General features: G+C 36.9%; 1 protein-coding gene and 1 long non-coding RNA gene across 2 annotated transcripts in view; one reads left to right on the top strand and one right to left on the bottom strand.

Moving 5' to 3' along the window:
• Positions 1-22129, bottom strand: part of LOC141331059 (uncharacterized) — a 470059-nt gene that overhangs the window by 209085 nt on the left and 238845 nt on the right. The gene's annotated exons all lie outside the window — the stretch shown is intronic.
• kcnq1.1 (potassium voltage-gated channel, KQT-like subfamily, member 1.1) overlaps positions 7217-22129 on the top strand; it is a 54557-nt gene continuing 39644 nt past the window's right edge. Inside the window, exons 1-2 of the mRNA XM_073836955.1 lie at positions 7217-7494; positions 14443-14533. Of these exons, the coding sequence (XP_073693056.1) occupies positions 7217-7494; positions 14443-14533 (369 nt within the window). The remainder of the gene's footprint in view (positions 7495-14442; positions 14534-22129) is intronic.

The raw sequence follows: 22129 nt of genomic DNA on the forward strand, positions 1-22129 counted from the left end.
CATGCGGCAATTATCGCAAAATAGTTTTTACACTCGCATGATGTGGTTTTGCAGGCACTTTGAAAAAAGGAATATTTCGTAAAACTGCAATGGAAACCTTTTTTTCACATTTACAGGTCACATGGCATATGTAAAAAGTCATATGTACTATAACCTCCAAGAAACACTTCATATGTGGCCGCTCTCAAGTATAAGGGGCTTTCCGGGCCATTAATGCTTAGACGATTTACACTGTGGTGCATTATGGCTCTGACACGGCCACCGGAGCTGATCACTGCCACTCTAGTCAATGCTTGTGTTTATACCAGCCGCACACGTTTCAGAAGCGGCTCTCCATGCTGTTTCTGTAAGGATACACACAAATGCCTCTTTCCATTAAATATAGCCAAAATCCCACCAAAATCAATTGCCATGACTTATCGTTAGGGATGCACGATACTATCGGACTGATATCGGAATTCAGATCACGTCAGCAGTGTGGCTCATTCTTGAAGCAAAGTTTTGCCTGAATGCTGATTAGAATCACAGTTTTGGATCGCATTTAATCTGAGAATGCATGTATATAGAATGACGCGTTCAGTGTGTGATAAACAGTAATAGTATGTGCAGTGGCAGCCTCTCCCGGGTCCTAATGCATCTTCGGTAAGGAGTTTTAATTTCGTAGGGGGTGCTGTTGGCCTACTGGTAATAAAATGAAAGTAAAATACACAAATAACATTTAGACCAGCAATAATATCTGGCCCACTTCTGCAGCCAGATTATTTTGATAGCGGCTGGTTCTGAAATAGATCTGTCATGACAGCAACAGTTACTCACAATTTATTCAAATTGCCTTTGAATTCACGCGCACTTTGTGTAAAGGGAGCACATCTTACGATATAACACCGTGTCCTACTACGCGACACCAGGACACACAAAGAAAGGAGTCTTTGTCCTAACTAGCCACGACGGCAACACGCAAAATTTCTATTTTAGAAATGGTTTCAATTTCTGTGACGTCGCGGCTGGAACAACAACACAAACTATGAAAGTTTACCTCAGATACTGAAAATAAATTTAAGCAAACATATGTTAAAACGGCGAACCAACAAGTATTTTCCATGACAAAGATGGTATCAGTCACTCAAAATATTTAGTTTTAACAATGCTAAAAGGTTTCATATTTATGAATAAGATTATAAACTTGTCCATTTTGTTGAGAGAGCACTGCAATTCTGCGCTTCTGAATGGCTGTGGCGTCACGTGACTCACGTCTGGGGCCTCATTTATAAAACTTTCTTACGCACTGATTTGATCTTAGAGTGTTCGTACGATCAAATCCACGTCAAAGTACAGATTTATAAAAACCGTCTTTGACGTGGAAAAGTACTTATCTCCACGTCAGATTCCAGCTTGGCGTACGACCGTTTCCTTGTGGTAATGCCTGGTATTGCAGATAGTTCAGCCTCACTATAATTTGATTTCTTGCGCTCCTTTTTACTTGCCATTGTCACAGAGTTTTTGCTTTAGGAATGAGCATTTTATATGTTAATTATTTAACATTCAGCTGCACACAATTCCACGATCATTTGTGATTTATAACCGAATGACTGGCGTATGCATGGATTTCGTGGTACGTTCGTTTTCTCTGAATCGCTCTTACGTTCAAATCAGAAAAGTTCTTAGATAAAATCAAGGATGGTTTCTACGCAAGTCTTTATAAATGAGGCCCCTGGTGTGGACAGCTAAATTGATTTAAAGGTCAGAATCTATAGCTTACATGAATAAAAAAACTCACAAACATGACACTTGTAAATTAAATAATTTTATATATACTGATTTATTAATTATGTGTGATTTGTTATGTTAGCTCTAAAAGATTTTCAACTTTTACAGCTCTTTTGCTTTAGACCATCTACAAATGTTAAATGTTAAAATAAAATGTTAAGGTTACCACTGCATCTTTCTGAGAAAAAAAATAAAATGCAGACTATTTAAAGTTATTTTCAAAGCTTCATTATAAAATATATATAAGTCATTATAAAATAACTTCATTATTGTTTATTTAATTCTAACGAATCAGTTTTTGTTAAAAACTAACCAAACGTAAACATATTTTACTTATGATTTCTGCACAGGAGAGATATGGTATTGTTTTCAAACAAAATGAAATATATCGGTATCGGCCAAAACTAGTTGAAAAATATCAGCATCACCAAAGTTTTGCGCAAATCTGTAATGGAAACACACCTAGTAATTACTTGTTTTAAACCCGTAAGACTTTCGTTTATCTTTGGAACACAAATTAAGATATTTTTGATGAAATCCAAGAAAGCTAGTAAGGACATTGCAAAAAAAAAAACTAAAATAACAACTTAGTTCAACAATTTCTTCTCTTCCTTGTCAGTCTTGGACGCACGTTCATGAATGTTAAGACTTACTGCTTAACTAATGTCAGTAAAACTTATTTTAAAGTGTTACCCAGTTGTTGTTTTTATGATAAATGTTATAAGGTTCTTAACTGAGTAATCTAAAAAATAATTTTACTACTAGAGATTAGATGGATTCACAGAAAAAAGTAGGCCTACTCATTTGCATTGCATTTTATTTAAATTGTTTTTTTTTTTGTTTAGTTTTTTTGCAATGGTCTGAGACACTATGCAGCTTCATTCCAGACACTCACTCGTCACCGTCTTTTGTGTTTGTTTTTTTCTGTTCAAAACTGAACACTTTGAACAAGGCGACTTGCCGATAAAAGAGCGTTTATAAGCCATTAGTCTGGATGTATATTGCCTCGACAACATTTGAGAGGTGAGGAGAGGTGAAAGCACTTACACTCCATGAGGAGATAGACAAGCAAGGGCGCGCTGAAGAGCCATTCTGTTCCAATTCATTTCAGGTGTAAAAAACCTTGAACCGCATTAGTATTCCCGATGTCAGCAGTGAATCCTCTCTTTTCAATCAGTACCTGTTCAAGGTTTTGTACAGCTTCACGGACCACCCCAGGGACTTCATCCCAGCCAATCGTTGACATGCTCGACATGAAATGCATTGAAGATCAATGATTTTAGGCATAAAAGGCAGACACCACTGAATTCCCAAGCAAATAGACTTGTTCTTCCCAGGACAGGAGATCTGTTGGTAACTCTTGGGCATTCATCGGTTATAACAAAACCCCTTTATCTCATGAAGACATTCAACATTCACTTCCAGCCCATTCCAGTTGTTTAAATCCAGCGCTGTGGATAAAAATACCCAGTGATTTTTTTTCCTCTTCTCACTTCACTGAGCAGGAGCTCAACGCAGCCCGCTTTACTTTAGACTCCCGCAGAACATCCACACACACCCACACTTACAAAGTCGTGCAAAGCGAGGGGTTTAATCCCTTAGGGTGTGATGGAGTGAAGCGAGGTAACTGCGCTTGAGGGTTGGCAATGGTTAATTTCGTGTTGCTGAGAATCGACAGAGTCTACTCTGTTACAGAGAAGCACTTTTCTAGGAAATACATAAAAACATGCTATCAAAAGCCACTCCAGCTATAATGAATTTGAGCTCTGCAGGGCTCAATCAATAGGCACCCCAATAGGTGCTTTATGATACAGTTCATTGTATGGTCGGTGCTCAAAAGCATTGCATTAAATCCACCATATAAAGAAAGTGTTCATGACATTTCACCAGCCAGCTCTTTTCTTCAGCAGGGAGTCATAGGTAGCACTAGCATCTGCTCCAAACATCAAAACAAACCACATAAAAGACAAAAATAGTCATTCTTCCCTGTCTCTCAAGCAAAATGGATCATTACAGATCCATATTCTGCCATTTAGATCCAATACCTCCGTTTACCTCCATTAGAGGGCTCTGTGGAGGATCCAAGTAGCAGATGGGTCTAATTAAAGCTTCCAGCCTGCGTTGAAGTCAAAGGGACTTGCATCATCACCATTCTAGCTAAGACTGCTGATGTTCTGTCCTTGGGGTCAAAAAGTGGGTCAGGAAAAGTACCTACAAAAAGTTCAAAATGTAACAAACTGTGTAAAAAGCTCCTGCTGCTAAGAGACAATGACACAATTTGTGCTAGGGTCTGTGCTAAAAACTTCTGAGAAGAAGGTTGTGATGGCAAAGCTTGTGACGCGATTTCTTCACAGCGAGGAGCACGCCACATTTGACAAAAAAACATTATGTGGCTTGATTTTTCACAGTGCTCTCCAATGCAAGTCATATAAGCACTTCTAAAAATAAACATTAACAGGTTACCCTTGCAGCTCTGTTATTCCAAAGCTTTTCGGGAATAAGGCATAAAGTGAGTTTATTTTTTCCTTACCGAAATAAGATCATCTGGAGCCTGTAGGTAAAAAGAGCATACATGTGAGCAACCCATTTATGATTGTTCATTTCTTACTGTCCCATATGAAATGTCCAGGATGGCTGTTTTTCTACATGATTTTTACTTTTGCTGCTTTCTTGCTAGATTGTTAGGCCTTTAAATGCATAGGCAACTAGGTGTCAACTCAAACAGAGGTTTATCAAGCCTGTGGGAGATCAGATAAATAGTAAGATCTTATAATGTTTTATTGTTTTGACAAGGGAGGGAGGAGAGGTCAGTGAAAATGCTGCTCTCTGCTGTACGTCGTAAGACACTGCAGCTGAATGTTTTATAAAAAAGTTCATGCCACATTAAGAACTGTCTTTATTTGATAAAACTAGGGGAACTACAATCTTAAATGTGCTTAATTACACCAAAAGGCATTTCCTGCATCCAGGTAAATCAGCTTCTAAAGATAATCTGAGCCTGTATGGACTTAAGCTTTGGTGACTATAAAAAGTGATTATATGGATTCAGTTATCTACTACACAAAAGGTATGTATTCCAGACTTTTTAACAGCTGTCTGCATGGCACAATAAGAAACCGCAATATAGATGATTCTCCACTGCAGGGGCACCGCTAGGGGGAGAAATTTATTACAATTCTAAGGGCCCACGCCATTTAGGGGCCCCCAGAGATCTGCTTTTGTGTGGTAGGGGGGCCCAACGTCATATTTTGTCATCGGACCCAAAATTGCGAGCGGCGCCCCTGCTCCACAGTCATTATTCAGTAACTTTGAAAAAGCACTACACAGATTCCTCTAAAAAAACAACTAGAACTAAATGAGGGTATCTGACCTTAGAGCAATCTGGTCATTGTCTGCTGTGCTTAAAGTATTTCAGTATAAGCTACTCTATGTTCAGATGATCTCTACCTACATCTCACTCTGGCCTATCTTAATATCTACTTGACAACAGTATCTGTCATCACTTCACTGCCACATGACAGTATTTGAAACCTGCGTCTCAGTGAATCAATACCTTCCTGAGTTCTCAAGGTGACACAGCGATACAAGGTCAGGCTGAATGAAACTGCACCTTCACCTTTTTCCAAACACAAATGCTGGATAGACAAATGATCTTAAATTGAGTCACTAGGGTTTATTTTTGGTTTATGTTCAGCTAGGTCTCATTAATTACAATAATACCAGAAATTTTGACTTTATCCACCTTTTTCTTGCCGTAAAAGTGGGCAAGGCTATTTGTAAATTTTATGTGTCTAGCTTTCTTTCTATTCTGCATCAAGTTATTTTTAGCTGTACAAAACAGCTTGATTTGCTGCTTGATACTGAAAAATGGTTTGCCTTACCATGTTATTTTAATGTATTATCTTATATGAGCACTTATATGGTTTGTAGTGCAAACAGTTTTACCGTTTACTGTACATTGTGTTATTCTTCTCGTTATTTCACAGGCTTACTTCCGCGTTAAAGAAAAGGTGGATACTGACAACTGCATGGATGCATGAAGTTATGTATAATAACTGCGAATAACTGCTGTGATTTCACACCAAAGCTGTATATCTTTTGTTTTATAAATTGTGTCAACGTCTTTCTCCATCACACAGTTCATATATCTATAAAACAGACATTTGTACTCATTTATTTCAGTGTTTGCATCATTAATTTAAGTGTTGTTCTTGGTTTATGCTGGTATGTGGTGTATTCTCAATCTGTAGCACGGCAGCTGCGGAAAACGCTATAGAGGGTTTGCACTTACATCAAGATTTGGTCAGTTGTCTGTGCCGATAGCCTCGTGGGCAGTGTGTCGACATGCAGCACCGTTTTGCTTTGGACGTCCCGTGTTCGATTTGGTCAGTTACCCAGATGCGTGGCTATAATGGCTATACTTAGATGTAAACAATAGCATGGATTGCATGGTTAATGTACTACTGAATACATTATTCTGCTAATTTATGCTGTCTAAACCATGGAAAAAAATGTGTGGAAGCTGCTAAATCAAAAAGAGAAGGACTTAGTAAGCAGGAAAGGGCACACTATTTTGACAAACGAAAGTTAATAGATGGTAAGGATACATACAAGCAGTATTAATTAAGATATTAAGAACGAACACAAATGTTGTCAAGACTCTTGCCCTGGAAATCCTGGTTCAGTTTGGCCAACCACAAACATCTTTTGTCCCTCAGACAGTTTTTTGCACTCTTGTCCTTGATTTTTTTTTTTTTTTACGTTTGTCAGTCTATAGTACTCAAAATGTTTTTCTTGATTAGTACAGTCCAAAACATGACAATAACTGACCATTGTCAGCAGGAAAAATCTAAAAGTTTCATTCGTTCAGTGACATTGTTTATGTTCAGTGCCGCCATTAAAGCTAATTGACGACGTCGTGCAAACACATACATACATTTAAATCTTGTTTGCTATTTATTTAGTTTAAAAAGGATACTATTTAATACTAAAATACGTTTATATATTTATTAAAATTAATAGGCCGCAATATTTTATTGTGTAGAATTCAATTTATAATGCACTACTACATCACTACTACATTTTATAACCCCTAATTTACCTTTGTTGAAAATGGCATGTGGTTTTGTGCTTCCTGGTACGTCACTCACTGCTGAGTTATGAGTATTTATGCATGTACTTTCATGCAGACGCAGTCAAGTGCCGCTGCTGATGCGCCGCCGTTATGCTGCCTCCTGTCCTACCAGCTGCACTTCACTCTCAGATGGTGCTGTTCATCCAGAAACACGAATGAAGCAATGCAAAAAGTGCTGTTTACTTTTTCTGAGCGAAGGAGAAGCAGAGGATAAAATCAAACTAAACCAAGGCATCTGTTGCAGACACACCAAAAGTTGGAATAGTTTTGAACTGGGTGAGAGATCAGGCGTGAAATTCTCTTCTCAGTAGCAGCATGACCTCTCCACCTGATAATACAGCGACAGAGCCTTCGTGGATTATTGGACCTGGGGAACTGGAGATGCGAAATGACAGTGTGTGGTTCGGCAGGAGTTCCTCAGCGTCCGCGGAGCCGGTAGTGATCACTCAACGCCAGGCATCTCACCTCCATCCCCGCATGTCCGTGTACAGCGCCACCCGTCCCACACTCTCTAGATCCTTCTTTCAAGGACGTGTATATAATTTCTTGGAGAGACCATCGGGTTGGAAATGCTTTGTGTATCACTTTACAGTGTGAGTATTTAACTCTGATTGCTTTAGAGAATCAGATATAGTCTACAACATATTAAAAATAGTCATAAAATAATCGTTTATTGTTGCAAGAGGCACTGCTTGTATTAAATGTTTGATAAGAGCCCAGTGTTGTGCAATATGATTGTTCAAGGTCACTTTTCATTTTGCATAAAATAATTTTCCCTTCAGTGCAGCACTTAAGCATACAGAAACTAAATTAGCTTCCAGAACAATAAATATTAATTTATGGCAATTTATGTCATTTATTATTGAGTTAAACAGAAGTCACTGATGTTTTATTTTTCTGTGGAGGTTTTAAATATTAAACAATGTGTATTAAGTGATACAGAAAAAATAGGTGTTTGTATGGTAATATATATATATATATATATATATATATATATATAAACTACAACAGTTTACACAGCTTTTTGATGTTTGAATGAATCAACTTATTAATAAATGTATTTATGTATTAACTTGAAAAAAAGTTTAACACTTTATTTAATATTACTTGTGACCCTGGATCACAAAACCAGTCATAAGTAGCATGGGTATATTTGTAGCAAATACATTGTATGGGTCAAAATTATACATTTTTCTTTTATGCCAAAAATCATTAGGATACTAAGTAAAGATCATGTTCCATGAAGATATTTAGTAAATTTCCTACCGTAAATATATCAAAAGATAATTTTTGATTAGAAATATGCATTGGTAAGAACTTCATTTGGACAACTTTAAAGGCGATTTTCTCAATATTTCGATTATTTTGCACCCCCTTAGATTCCAGATTTTCAAATAGTATCTTGGCCAAATATTGTAACAAACCATACATCAATGGTAAGCTTATTTATTCAGCTATCAGATGTATAAATTTAAATTTCAAAAAACTGACCCTTATGACTGGTTTTGTGGTCCAGGCTCACATTTAAAAATCTTTGAGGATTGTTCATATAAATGGGAGTACAGAAAGCATCAGTACTCATTACATGAATACTGATGAAATGATAAACTATACCACACGGAGACCTCAACATATGGTACATTAAACACAGCAAGGCCCTGTACCCAAGTATTATGTTGGCAACATTATGATTATGGGTTCATATGCATGAATTGACACAAAGGTGTACTTTATGCAATGTGATTTGCTTTGGATATGGCAAGTGGTCAAATAATGCAGTCATATTAATTAATCATGCCATGAAAGCTGTGAAGAGGGCGAACGGAATTTAGTTTAAACTCAAAACATGCATCAATCCAACAAACCTACAATGATTGTTGGTTTGACTTTGGAAAATCTGAAAATGCAGTAACAATTATGGTGCAGTGGCCTGTGCACATGAAAAAGCTGTTATGTCCTTATCCCAATCCTCTTGCTAAGCCTTGTATTCCTATCTTCACTCCACTTTACTAAAAAAAAGTGAAAGCAGAAAGTCCAAAATAAATAAATATATATAGCAAGAATTTTGGAATAGCAAGTAAACAAAAAAAATGACTAAAATCAGGTAAATCTGTGGCTGTTGTTTATTATTACTTGACCTAAGATCATTTTTGCAGTGTGATGAATAACCTAAAAGGATGCTTTGCAGTAGAATGTAGTCGTTTTGTAATTTTCAAAATGACTGTACTCGTTGGACCTTTCATGGTCTGTATCTCTAGCAGGAGAGGAGGTGATAGCGGGCGGCTAAACTTGGCTGCAGAGGTGACTCTGTTCAGCAGGGGCCCTGTGGGTTTGGTAACCCTGTGACTCAGTGGTGTTGGACAGACATGCCAGAAGAACATGTGAATCTGACTGTGACGGTGTCAGATGCTTCATCGTCGTACAGAAACTGTGTTAACGGCTTTACTAATCGTGGATCGTTTGACTGATACTTGTTTTAATGCGTTTGTAAGAATGATGAGCATGAGGCCGAGGGGTGGAGGTTAGTCTGTAATTAACTGGTGGCTTGTCATGTAGCACATGCATTTTGTTCAAAGTGATTTATGGTGTACTAATATTGTGATGGTCCCTATAGAGCAAATTGAGGTTAATTGCATCGCTTAAGGGCACATGTGGGCTCTCTGGCCTCCTCAGTGCATAATTCATCCCCACCTGTTGCCTTGCTAGCCCAGGGCTTTGAGCAGTAGTCGACCACTTGACCACACTGTTAGCTGCAGCAGGAAATTGAAGAGTCTCGCCTGAATACGGAAGCGCTCTTTTGTTGTGTGAGTGTAGGAGGCAGGGTATGTTAGCCAAGAATGTGCACAAGCTTATCACTGCTTCAAAGGCTGCAAAGCCATGGAGGAACGAAAGGCTCTTATCAAAGCGTGACCCTTGTTTGTGTACATGTGCACATGCTCTTGGAAAAACTAGTAATTGTGTGCCATACATTGTTATTGTTATCCGCTCAGTAGTATATGTGAGTGAAATGTCCCTCACTCATCTATCTATCTGCCTGTCTTCATATCTGTCTGTTTGCATATCTATCTAACTGTCTGTCTGTCAATCTGTCTATTTATCTGTCTGCCTGTCTGTCTGTCCATCTGTCTGTCTGTGAATCTATTAAAGGTCCCATATTGTCAAAATCGAAATTTCCTGGCTTTTTTCATGATAACTGAGGTCTAGGGGCTATGTAACTACCATATGAGTTTCAAAACAGTCAATCCACAGTAAACTGCACACAGCCTGCTTAAAGTAGCTGTTCATTTTCACGAGCCGCTGTGACTTCCGCAAAGATGTGACGTCCGATCTACTCAGTCACCGCCTTCAGTCACCACCCCGAGCACCAATCACATCCCACCCTCCTTTTGTCAAACCCAGACAATATCGTGTCCATAACATTGCTAAGCAACAACAACATGAAAACAAGTCGAGAAAACGCTGTTCAGTCGATAGATTTCAAAACTACATCATTGCACAGGCTTCAGAACAACGTGAATATAAGAGACCAGTGGCACGTCAACTTCAGCCTCTTTCACACAGCGATTACGGGAAATACACGGATAATGTGTCCCATGATTTGTTCCGGAGTTGTTTAATTTGGTTCATTCACAGTTGTTTTCTGGAATCTGTGTGTGCTTTACACACAACCCATAAAGACATGTGACGTTTGGATGTGAGATGTAATGCGACGCGTACGTTTCACTAAACTGAAACTAACCTGAACAAACTGTGCTTCAGCGCTGATAGTGCGGAGCTGGCTCTGCCCGATCGCCGCTTCATTCCACTTTGCACGTATTTTTTTGTCGTGAAGAGTCGCAGAGTAGCGTGCATCATCACTACAACACTGCCTTTATGGTTCTGGCTTTTGTTCACACAGCGCTCGTTCCCGTAATTTTCCAGAATCAGCGCGCATTGTGAAAGGGGCTTTACTAAAGCAACAGTTATGTAGCTTACTGCATTCGGTGTTTGAAAAAGAAAAAACATTAATGATCATTCTGAAATATCCTGTTGAGTATCAGCAGGCTAGGCTCTCTCTATGGCTCTGGGTTCGGCTACAACGATACATGACCGTAGTTACCTGTGATTGGCCTGGCTGTCGTCACTCAGAAAACAACAGGCCAATCAGAAGAGAGGCTCATGAATATTAATTAGATGGGCCAAAATCGACCTGTTTTTGACAGAGCTCCTAAAAAAGGAGCGGTAAAAATATATTGAGATGGATTTTGACACTTATACCACAAATATATATTCTTAAGGACATCAACAACTAAAATAAACCTCCAGAAATGTGTACAATATGGGACCTTTAATCAATAATCTATGATATTTCAAATCATTGAACTTCAGAAAATTCAAAATATTCAAAATTCAAAGTTTGTATTGGCAAATTTGACTTTTCGGGTTAAAAATGACAGTTATATGAATTTCTTCATTCAGGAATTGAATTTCTACCTCAATTTAGATTAAATCAAATTGAATCATGATTTAAAAGGCATCTTGAATTTGATAGATTTGATAAACACTAGTTTTTGGTACCAGCAGACCACCAGTACATCTATTTTAACCCGATCTCACGGCAATTTGTGTGAAAAATTGTGTGAAAAATTTTACAAAGTGGCAAATTTGTATGAAGGACCACCCCTAACCCTGACCTTAAACCTACCCCTCACAAAAATCTTACAAAATAATATGAGCGAAGTCATGCAAATTTATACAAATTAGCCACCTTGTAAAATACATTTTTGGTATTTGTTCATGAGATACTGTTGTCTCTTTTATTGGCTTTGACATTAACGACAGTTTTGGTCATCATTTCAGCATTTGAATCAGCGGCGAATGTGGTTGATCAGCCTGATTTGAGAGTGGGAGTCTTTAGCGCAGTTTGCACACACATTGATTCTGTTGCATTGTTTCTGCCTCAGCCTTTCCTTTTCACTCGGTTAAATACTATTAATTTCAATTACTGGTATGCAGGTATGAATAGTTAAAATAGCCTGCTGCATATTTGATTCTGTTTAGCTTCAGTCATCAAAATACTATTTCTCACTGCTCATTATTTTCTGTTGATTCTACCTCTAATTGCTGTGAGCAACACAATCGCTTTTATGCTGTGTTTATTATGCCTGACTAACCGCTGTGGATTGGTAGATCAATTATTCGTTGCATTGCACGGTAGCCTCTGGCATGTTTATTGACAAGTAGCTTCTCTCATAGACTGCTTGCGGCAGGTTCAAGGTCATTCAGCAATAGTGATTACATAATAAGATAGATATTTGTCAGGCATCCATCTTACACCCAAGGTTATGTTTGTATGTTTACTTACATTTCTGGCCCCTCCCTCTGAATTTGTGATGACAGGCAACAGCTGGGCACTGTTTGTCTGTGGCAGCTGTGTTTCATACCTCTTGGTGTTTCATTTTTATTGTTAATGTAGTCAGACTGATGAATTATTGAGCTGATAGAGCTGTTGTAATGGGTTAAGCATCACTGCCAAAAACAAACACTGGGAAATAGCATTTACAAATTAACCAGAAATGTATTGGATGTTGTGCTGTTGCTGCACATTAGCGATGTGCAGTTTAGATTATATTTACATAGATTTTTCATTAAATAAATAGATGACTTTCACATCTTCACATACTAAAAAAGCTGTTTTGTGCTCTCCTATGATGTTGGACAATACGATTACTTCATAAACTAATAAACAGAGGTTTAAAGCACATAAGAAATCATGTTGTTTGTAGAATTTGTTCTGTCAGATTAATCACAAAAAAAACTCTCTTTTCTCACCAAAAATAACTTTTTCGTTTTTCTCAGGAGTCTTTGTTGGTTTAGACTGAGAGTACACACAGTGACCTTGCCGTGATGTGTTAAACCTTCAGTACTGTTACAGCGGCTTAGAAATCAATCTGCACCCTTTACAAAACATGCAATATTGTTTTGTTTTTCCCTCTCAAAAAATCTGATTTCTTAGATTAATTTAGTCAGTGAATCTGAGAAAAGATACAGTTCCTAAACTGATATATTCAGGCTGCTTCCCAGCTAACAAAAATATGTTCTAAGTTGGGCTGTCACTAGCGATTATTTTAGTAATTGGTCGATTATTCTGACCTTTAATCGAGTAATTGGATAATTATAATAAATTTTTTTGCGGCAATTAAAATAGACCTAGGCGAACAACCCTGTTGAAAAAAACAGCATATGCTGGTTAGATAGGTTTTGATGCTGGGATGCTGGTTTTAGCTGGTTTGAGGTGGTCCTAAGCTGGTCCTAAACTGGTTTATGCTGGTCCTTAGCTGGTTTATGCTGATTCTAAAATGGTTTATGCTGATCCTAAACTGGTTTATGCTGGTCCTAAAATGGTATAATCCAGTTTAGGTCCAGCTAAAACCAGCATCCCAGCATCCAACCAGCATATGCTGTTTTTTCAACAGAGAATAGCCTTTAAAATGACTTAAAACACTTTAATACAATTGTAAATCACTTTGGATTAAAGCGTCTGCTAAATGAATAAATGTAAATGTAAATGTAAAAATCTGGAATCAAAATACTGAGAAAATCCTTTAAAGTTGTCCAAATAAAGTTCTTAGTAATGCATACTAATCAAAAATTAAGCTTTGAAATATTTACAATAGGAAATTTACAAAATATCTTCAAGGAACATGATTATTACTTAATATCCTAATGGTTTTTGGCATAAAAGAAAAATCGATAATTTTGACCCATACAATGTATTTTTGGCTAATGCTACAAATATACCCGTGCGACTTAAAGGAGTAGTTCACTTTCAGAACAAGAATTTACAAATAATGTACTCACAAGACAAGAACATGTCATCCAAAATGTTCTTGTCTTTCTTTCTTCAGTTGTAAAGAAATCGTGCTTTTGGAGGAAAACATTTCAGGATTTCTCTCCATATAATGGACTTCTATGGTGCCCCTGAGTTTGAACTTCCAAAATGCAGCTTAAATGCAGCTTCAAAGGGCTCTAAATGATTCCAGCCGAGGAAGAAGGGTCTTATCTAGCGAAACGATCGGTTATTTTCTAAAAACATTTACAATTTATATACTTTTTAATCTCAAATGCCAAGCTAGACAAGATGAGCGTTTGAGGTTAAAAAGTATATAAATTGCAATTTTTTTTTTTTAGAAAATAACCCATCATTTTGCTAGATAAGACCCTTTTTTCCTTGGCTGTGATCGTTTAGAGCCCTTTGAAGCTGCATTTTGGAAGTTCAAACTCGAGGGCTCCATTGAAGTCCATTATATGGAGCGAAATCCTGAAATGTTTGCCTCAAAAAACATAATTTCCTTACGACTGAAGAAAGAAAGACATGAACATCTTGGATGACAAGGGGGTGAGTACATCATCTGTAAATTTTTGCTCCTTTAAGAGTGATTTTGTGGTCCAAATATTATGTGTAAAGTTGACTTTTGAATGTCTTATGAACATTCTATAATCTTTTATTATTTTTATTATTATTATAAATGTTAATGACATATCTTCCTTTCTCTCTGCAGATTCCTCATTGTGCTTTCTTGCCTGATTCTCAGTGTGCTGTCCACCATCGATGAGTATCAAACGCTGGCTAATAAAACACTATTCTGGGTGGTAAGTCTCACTGTTTTAGGCTTACAGTGTCTTAAATATTGTTAAACAAATCTAAATCACTGTGCTGTCTGAATCTGATAATATCTATAACTCCTGGTGACCTTGTATAATTGATTGTCTTGTGTCCCTGCCTCTTGACCTGTAAACAGGCAGCATAAGCAGCAAAAAGGCATAATAGATAGGGATCATTGATTAATCTGGACATATGGCATTGGGATTTGGACCTTAGACCCAAAAGCAGCTATTGTTTATAAAAGTAGTATTGATAATGTTCACATTTGCATGCGACACATTGTTTACCTTGTTCTCCAGAGTGTCTGCTGCCCTCGGCCTTGACCAGCAGAGGGCAGCAGTTCACCACTTTTCATGTTTCATTTAACGCAGTGGCTTTACGTTTTTGGTGACTCCTCTCTTGAAAGTAGAACAGCTTTTGCCCCAGTCTAGTGTAGGAAAGAAAAACACACATGCAGTTTATCATATTTGACCCTGGATCACAAAACCAATCATAAGTAGCACGGGTAAAGTTGTAGCAATAGCCAACATTGTTATTACATTGTATAGGTCAAAATTACAGATTTTTCTTTAATGCCAAAATCATGTTCCATTAAGATATTTTGTAAATTTAATTCCATAAATATATATAAATTAAATGTTTTATTAGTAGTATGCATTGCTAAATGCTTCATTTGGACAACCTTAAAGGCGATTTTCTCAATATTTTGATTTTTTTGCACCCTCAGATTCCAGATTTTCAAATATTGTTGTATCTCAGCCAAATATTGCCCTATACTAATAAACCATACATCAATGGAAAATGTATTTATTCAGCTTCCAGCTATGATATATAAATCTCAATCTCAAAAAAATTGACCTTTAAGACCGGTTTTGTGGTCCAGGGTCACATATGACCAACATTAAAGGGAAAATTCACCCAAAAAATGTAAACTGTCATCATTTGCAAATTAAAATATATGATTATATTAATATATTAGTCTAAAAACATAATAAACAATCTGTGCCCTTTATTGCAGGTCTGCTGAAGTCATATGCTGTGATGAACAACCATTAGAAGGACAAAGGGAATGTAAAATTGGATACATGGCATATTTAAATGCACAAAAGTGAATACAATTTGAGAATTTGGGCATACTTTACACTTTTCACTTTGAGAACCACTGCCTTGATGAATTTAAGGCTTGATAGCACTCTCAACATTGTAACTGACACCACAAAGTCTGTATCACACCGCAGCTCAGTTCACAGAAGATGAAGGTGTTCAGTTGTCTAGAATGGCAGCTTGAGCTGGCACTCTTAAATCATTCTGTTTACTTTGTTCAATAATCCATGGCAGTGTTTCTGCGAAGCATTAATTGCTTTAGGCCTTGTTAGCGCATCCGAGGCTTTGTTTTGATCAATATTCAAATCACAGTCTGTCGAGTAATTAATGTGCTCGTCGAAGCATTTCCTCCTGAAAGCGGCTATGTTAAATATGAACGTAATCAATACTATCTTCAAAAACAATGGCTAGCTTTTGTGTCAAAGGTCCAGAGCCTCAATGCCATATGTCTAGATTAGTCAATATTCCCCAGCATGCAATATGCCTGTTTGCAATCTTACGCTGACTGTTTACAGGTCGAGGAACAGAGACAAAAGAGAATCAATTGTCTAAGGCCGGCAGAAAAAGGAGAAAGGGAGGGATAGAGATTATAACGTGGTGACTGCATGTCAGAGGTCAATCCGACCACCGACTAATGGGATTAAATCTATGCGCTGTGTTCATTAGCCGATGCCTCGCATCACAAGTTAAATCCACAGACTAGGGCTTGATGCAGAAAAGGCCTTTTTGGATTAACTATCTGGCTACAGCGGCTCTGGGCTTAACCAAGCTTCCAACAGGTGTTGTCTATTGTGTGTTAATGGTAAGTATCAAAACTCAAACAGCGGACTTTTAGCACGGGTGGATACTACAGTAACTTGAGGGAGAAGGGTGTTCTCACAGGAAGTTGAACCCTTGTTTTAAGGGCTGAAGCCTTCATTTAGACTCAGCCACCATGTCAGCCCTACCCCCCACCCAGTTCACACCCTATTTTAATGAGGCACGGCCCTCTACATTGCGTCTCACAGCTGTTCAGGCAAACAAAAGCAGACTTGCCCCTTGCTACATCTTTTCAGGACGTTCAAACTGCTCGCTAAGCCGTGATCAAAAGTTCTTTACAGCACTTAAATGTTTATGGGTCAGAGATATAAGAGTGTCCATGATTAAGAAAATAAAATATAAAATACAATTCTATTCCAGGTTGTTTGAAATGTAGTCTTTGTATTCATATTGTGAAACACATGTGAGTACACTACCAGTCAAAAGTTTTTGAACAGTAGGATTTTTAATGTTTTTTAAAGAAGTTTCTCCTGCTCACCAGGCTTGCATTTATTTGATATGAAGTACAGCAAAAACATTAAAAAAGTGAAATATTTGTATTATTTTAAATAAGTATTTTCTATTTGAATGTGTTTGAAAATGTAATTTATTCCTGTGATTTTAAAGCTGAATTTTTAGTATCATTACTCCAGTCACACGATTCTAATATATTGATTTGCTGCTCAAAAAACATGTTATTATGTTGAAAACAGCTGAGTATATTTTATTTCAGGTTTATTTGATGAATAGAAAGTTCAGAAGAACAGCATTTATCTGAAATAGAAATCTTTTGTGACATTATAAATGTCTTTTATCATCACTTTTGATCAATAAAGCATCCTTACTAAATAAAAGTATTAATTTCTATAACCCCCCCCCCCCCCCACCACCACCACCAAAAAAATATACTGACTCCAAACTTTTGAATGGTATAGTGTATAATGTTACAAAAGCTTTTTATTTCGGATAAATGCTGATCTTTGGATTTTTCTGTTCATCAAAGAATCCTGAAAAAATTTACTCAACAGTTTTAAATATTGATAATAATTGATGATAATTGATAATTATAATAAAACATTTTCTTGAACAGCAAATCAGCATATTAGAATGATTTCTGAAGGATCATGTGACACTGAAGACTGGAGTAATGATTCTGAAAATTTAGCTTTGATCACAGAAATAAATAATATTTTTAAATATATTCAAACAGGAAGCAGTTATTTTAAATAGTAAAAATATTTCACAATATTACTGATTTTGCTGTATTTTAGATTAAATGCATGCAGGCTTGGTGAGCAAAAGATAATTATTTAAAAAAAACATTAAAAATCTTACTGTTCAAAAACTTTTGACTGGTAGTGTACATGTAATTTTTTTAAGAAATGTAAAAACTTTGACTTGTATATACATGTTTTTTACATTCTGAATGAATATTAACATTTATTGTGGGGCATAAACTGTCCTGGTATTATATTGAAGCCAAAAAATTCCTTAAGTTATATATATATAAACTTATTTAAAATATTTTTCAAAGTGTATTTTTTTTCAAAGAATTTATATATTTATGAAAACACTACTAAAAATGTCACATTATCTGATATTTTAAGAGATTTTCTGACTTTGACCCACAGTCAGGAGGGCTCTCTTTATGATATAATTTCCTGTTTCATGTTTTTTATGCTTGTAGGTTGGACCACATGGCAACCAAAAACTTTTAAAATTTGTATTAATAAGCAGTTGCAATATTTGTTCCCTATAAAATAATTCAAAAATACTGCTAAATAATGATTTCTTTTATTCTGTTCTTTTGGCTTTTTTTCTTCTTTATTATGACATTAGGACAGTTTACGTCCCACAATGAAAACATTAATTTAGAAATAAAAAACGTGACTTTTTTTATATATTTTTGAGCAAATTAATAAATAAAACACATCAATTACCCTTCTGCTTCTGGTTTAGCAGATGTAGAATATCATGTTTTAGATCCCCAGATTCTCTTTTTTCACAATGAGTAAGTGCTTATGTAAATGAAGCTGAAGCTTATCAGGCAAATCTTACTAAGCGCATATTAATCATTAACTTAAATCAATTGTTCAGCTCTTTTTCCAGTGTCAGCCACTAATAGTCTTGATAGGGCCTGTTAATCCATATTAGCATGGCATTGTTTCACCATGAGAAGGGAGAGCTACTGCACATTAGCACTACTTACAGCCACACACATGCCACTGACACTTATTAACTGAGCCTATTCTGTGGGAAAAAAAGCCTATTGTGTGTGTCACACTTCTGGGGTGAAGCCTCAGAGGTTGATCATTACCTGCGTAACAGCGGTAGGCGACAGAAGTCACACAGGACGTTACGCCACACACGGGTGCTGGAAGTCACGCAGGACACTGTACTGTGCTGACACCACGCGACTTGAGAAATCCCACACCCGAGGGGTTGTGATCTCACATGCTTCCCCCCTGCCCCATTTGAAGCGTCATAGCTGTCACCAAACTTCCTCCATATGCTAAGTGTGGTAACACATCATCAAGCTCTGTCTCGAGGTGTTGCGAGGACAGTAGTCCTGCCACGAGGCGCTAACCCCTTTTCCAGGCAATTATCAGCTACAGATAGAAGCCTTCCCTTAATTGGACAGAACACAGATGTCTCTCTCTTTGTCAGCGAGAGCCTCGTGTTAACCGAGGCCCCCCATGAATGGCTAATAAAACTGTAAATGAACAAAAGCCTATATAATGATGAAATGTTTCCTATTTGAAACCGCCGTGAATGCGCAATGAACGTTTATTGCTGTATTTGAGGTAATGTTTCAACCCTGGGTCAAAGGAGCTTTTAGGCTTTTTGTGATTCGTGCAGCTAATAGAAACTAAACATTATCCAGTGCATTTTAGCTTTCCAAAAGATGTTTTGCAGCGTTTAGGGTTGAGGTGTGATTATTTGCCTGAAGTGATATTCACTGTTATGAAGTGAAAGGACTTCCTATTCCCTGGAGTTACTAAATATTCATTTGTAATGCTGGTGGTGTTTGGGGTGTTAAGACAAATCACCTTCATCCCATTTGCACTGATAAGAGACTGCATCCAGTCGATTACCCTCCCCCAACACAGTAGCTAAGGCCTTTCTATTGTGTGTGACAGGATGTAAAGAAATATGGATAAATCTGTGTATCTTCTCATACAAAGGCTCAATCCCAATTCTACCCCTTACCCCTACACTTAGCCCTACCTCTCCGTTTGGCGCGTTCACGTGAAGGGGTAGGGGTGCCTCATTTCTCTTTTGGTTGGAGGGGTAGGGGTAAGGGGAAGGGCCAGATAGCCCTCCAAACGAAGATTTTTCAGGACCTCACTTCAAACGAAGGGCTAAGAGAAATTTCCAACATGGCTGCTCACTCGAGCAAGCAGACTCGTAAATATAAGTAATTTTTGCCTTTAATGAGGATTTTCATGACAATGTTTCATTATATATTACCTTCAATCTTGTGTTTGTGTTTATGGTGTTGTTTTGTAAATAAACGTTTGCAAAAAAATCGCTAAAGTTTGCTAGCAGATAGCACTGATTGCACGATATTACAAAATATATTTTTATGTCATATACACTTGACTGCATGTTAGAAACACGAAAGACCAGTGGCACGGCAATTTGCAACGGTGGTGTAGTGGATGGTGTACGCAGGTAACGTATACGGTGTAACACACTTCCACTTTTTAAATCCCCTCTGATGCGCATTATTCAGTAGTGTCCTGCATTCGCCAAAATCATAGCAGTCCACAACATCCAGTCATGTGAATAAATGTAAATATTCGCTTAAAACACCCAATAAAGGCAGTGATGATGCAGTCAGGACCGTGGAGCCGGCTTGCTTTGAAATGTGATGATTGCGCCTAATGCACCTGCGCCCGCTCACCGCACCAGTAATTTAAATCAGTACATAATAATAAAAACGATACCTTACAAATAAAAAGAAGCTGATTTTTACGATCAGAAATTTCTTAAACCAGTGAACCCCTGTAAACATTTTAGTCCAAGGATCCAGAAAACGAATGCGTTCAAATAGAAAGTTCAAAACGAAATTCACAAATGAAGCATATATACTTCTCCAGGCACCACTACACTGATTAGCAATTTGCCGCGCATGTGATAATGCGTTGTTTGTTTTGCTTACGGCCACATGTGAATGAACGGTGCGTACACCGTACATTTATACTTTTTGCAACATGACAACATTTTGACATCTTGGAATGAGTGATAAACATCTGCGCATGTCCTCTGACGTAACATTAGGAACTAGCGACAACCTATGATGACGTATAACAGTGTTGTAGTGGTGTCCCATTTCTTAGGGGAAATATTTTAGCCCTTCCCCTTTACACTTTGTTTCAAGGGACAAGGGGAAGGGGCGAGGGGTAGGCGAAGGGGAAGAAAATAGAATTGGGATTGGGCCAAAGTTTTAATGTGTGTGAGGAGTTAAAGTGTTAAATATTTTACCCAAAAATAAAAATTCTGTCATCATTTACTTACTCTCATGTCGCTCCGATTCCAATCCAGGGTCAGACATTTTCCGTTAAGGTGCAATATTGATTTCCAGTGGCATTTTTTACATTTGTGAAGGCAATTTTATTATTATTATTATTATTATTATTATTATAAAAATCATGTTAAATACTTAAATTTAACCAATTACTTTAATCAGTATTTTAAACTGTTGCCAATAATAATAGACTGTTTAAAATTGTATCTAAATTCTACAGGAGATCATAGGGCTGCAATATTATGACAAAAATCATTGTTGTAGATTATTGTTCTTTATATTGTAATAATGATTATTAATATTGATCTAGAAAACAACAGTGTAACGTGAGTTACGTAATCAGATTACTCTTTCAAATAACAAGTAAAGTAACGCATTACTTTTAACTTTTCAAGAAAACATCTAAGTTACTTTTTAAATAAGTAATGCCAGTTACTTTGTTTTCCCATTTATTGACTAACAAGTCTCCTATCCCAATGTTGAGAGAAATTGGAAGTACAGAGGCATTGTGTGTGCTGTGTAAACATGATGTTACTGTACTTCAAGACTAAATGAACATGCATTAATTCATCTAGTTTGCAAAAAAAAAAATGATTTAGTATTCTTCAAAATGAATTAAAACAGTGAAATGCAAACTCAGAATATGACGCACACAAATAATTAAATATGTTAAATAACATGTATTTAATCCCATTTTATTAACCAATGTTTTTGCTGCTGCTGACCTTTGATGATCCAGTTCAACCATACTAATAAGCAAAAATGACTTTAGATAAACTAACATTTGTGCTTTATTTATTAGAAGGGTTTCCATCCAAAGTTGTGAATTTAAATTAGGCGCAAAATTGGAATATCGCATAAAACATTTGCGAATAAGCAAATGAGTTTCCATCCAACGAGTCAAAGAGAACAAAATCATCACTATATTTAACTAAGGCACTATATTTAACTAAGAAAAGCAGGAGAAGCCACTGAATATAATTTTTTAATATTTTTTTATATAATAAATAACTTGCGCCTCAGAGCAAGCAGACGAAACACAATAAATGCGATCATTGCTTAGTCGTTTTGGGAGGCAATTATACAGAATTACTTTGATAGATTTGCTCGGATCTTTAGAATGACCATAACAACATTTCAGATGCTGTGG

Source organism: Garra rufa, chromosome 3 (genome assembly GCF_049309525.1).
Source record: "Garra rufa chromosome 3, GarRuf1.0, whole genome shotgun sequence".
Classification (NCBI taxonomy): domain Eukaryota; kingdom Metazoa; phylum Chordata; class Actinopteri; order Cypriniformes; family Cyprinidae; genus Garra; species Garra rufa.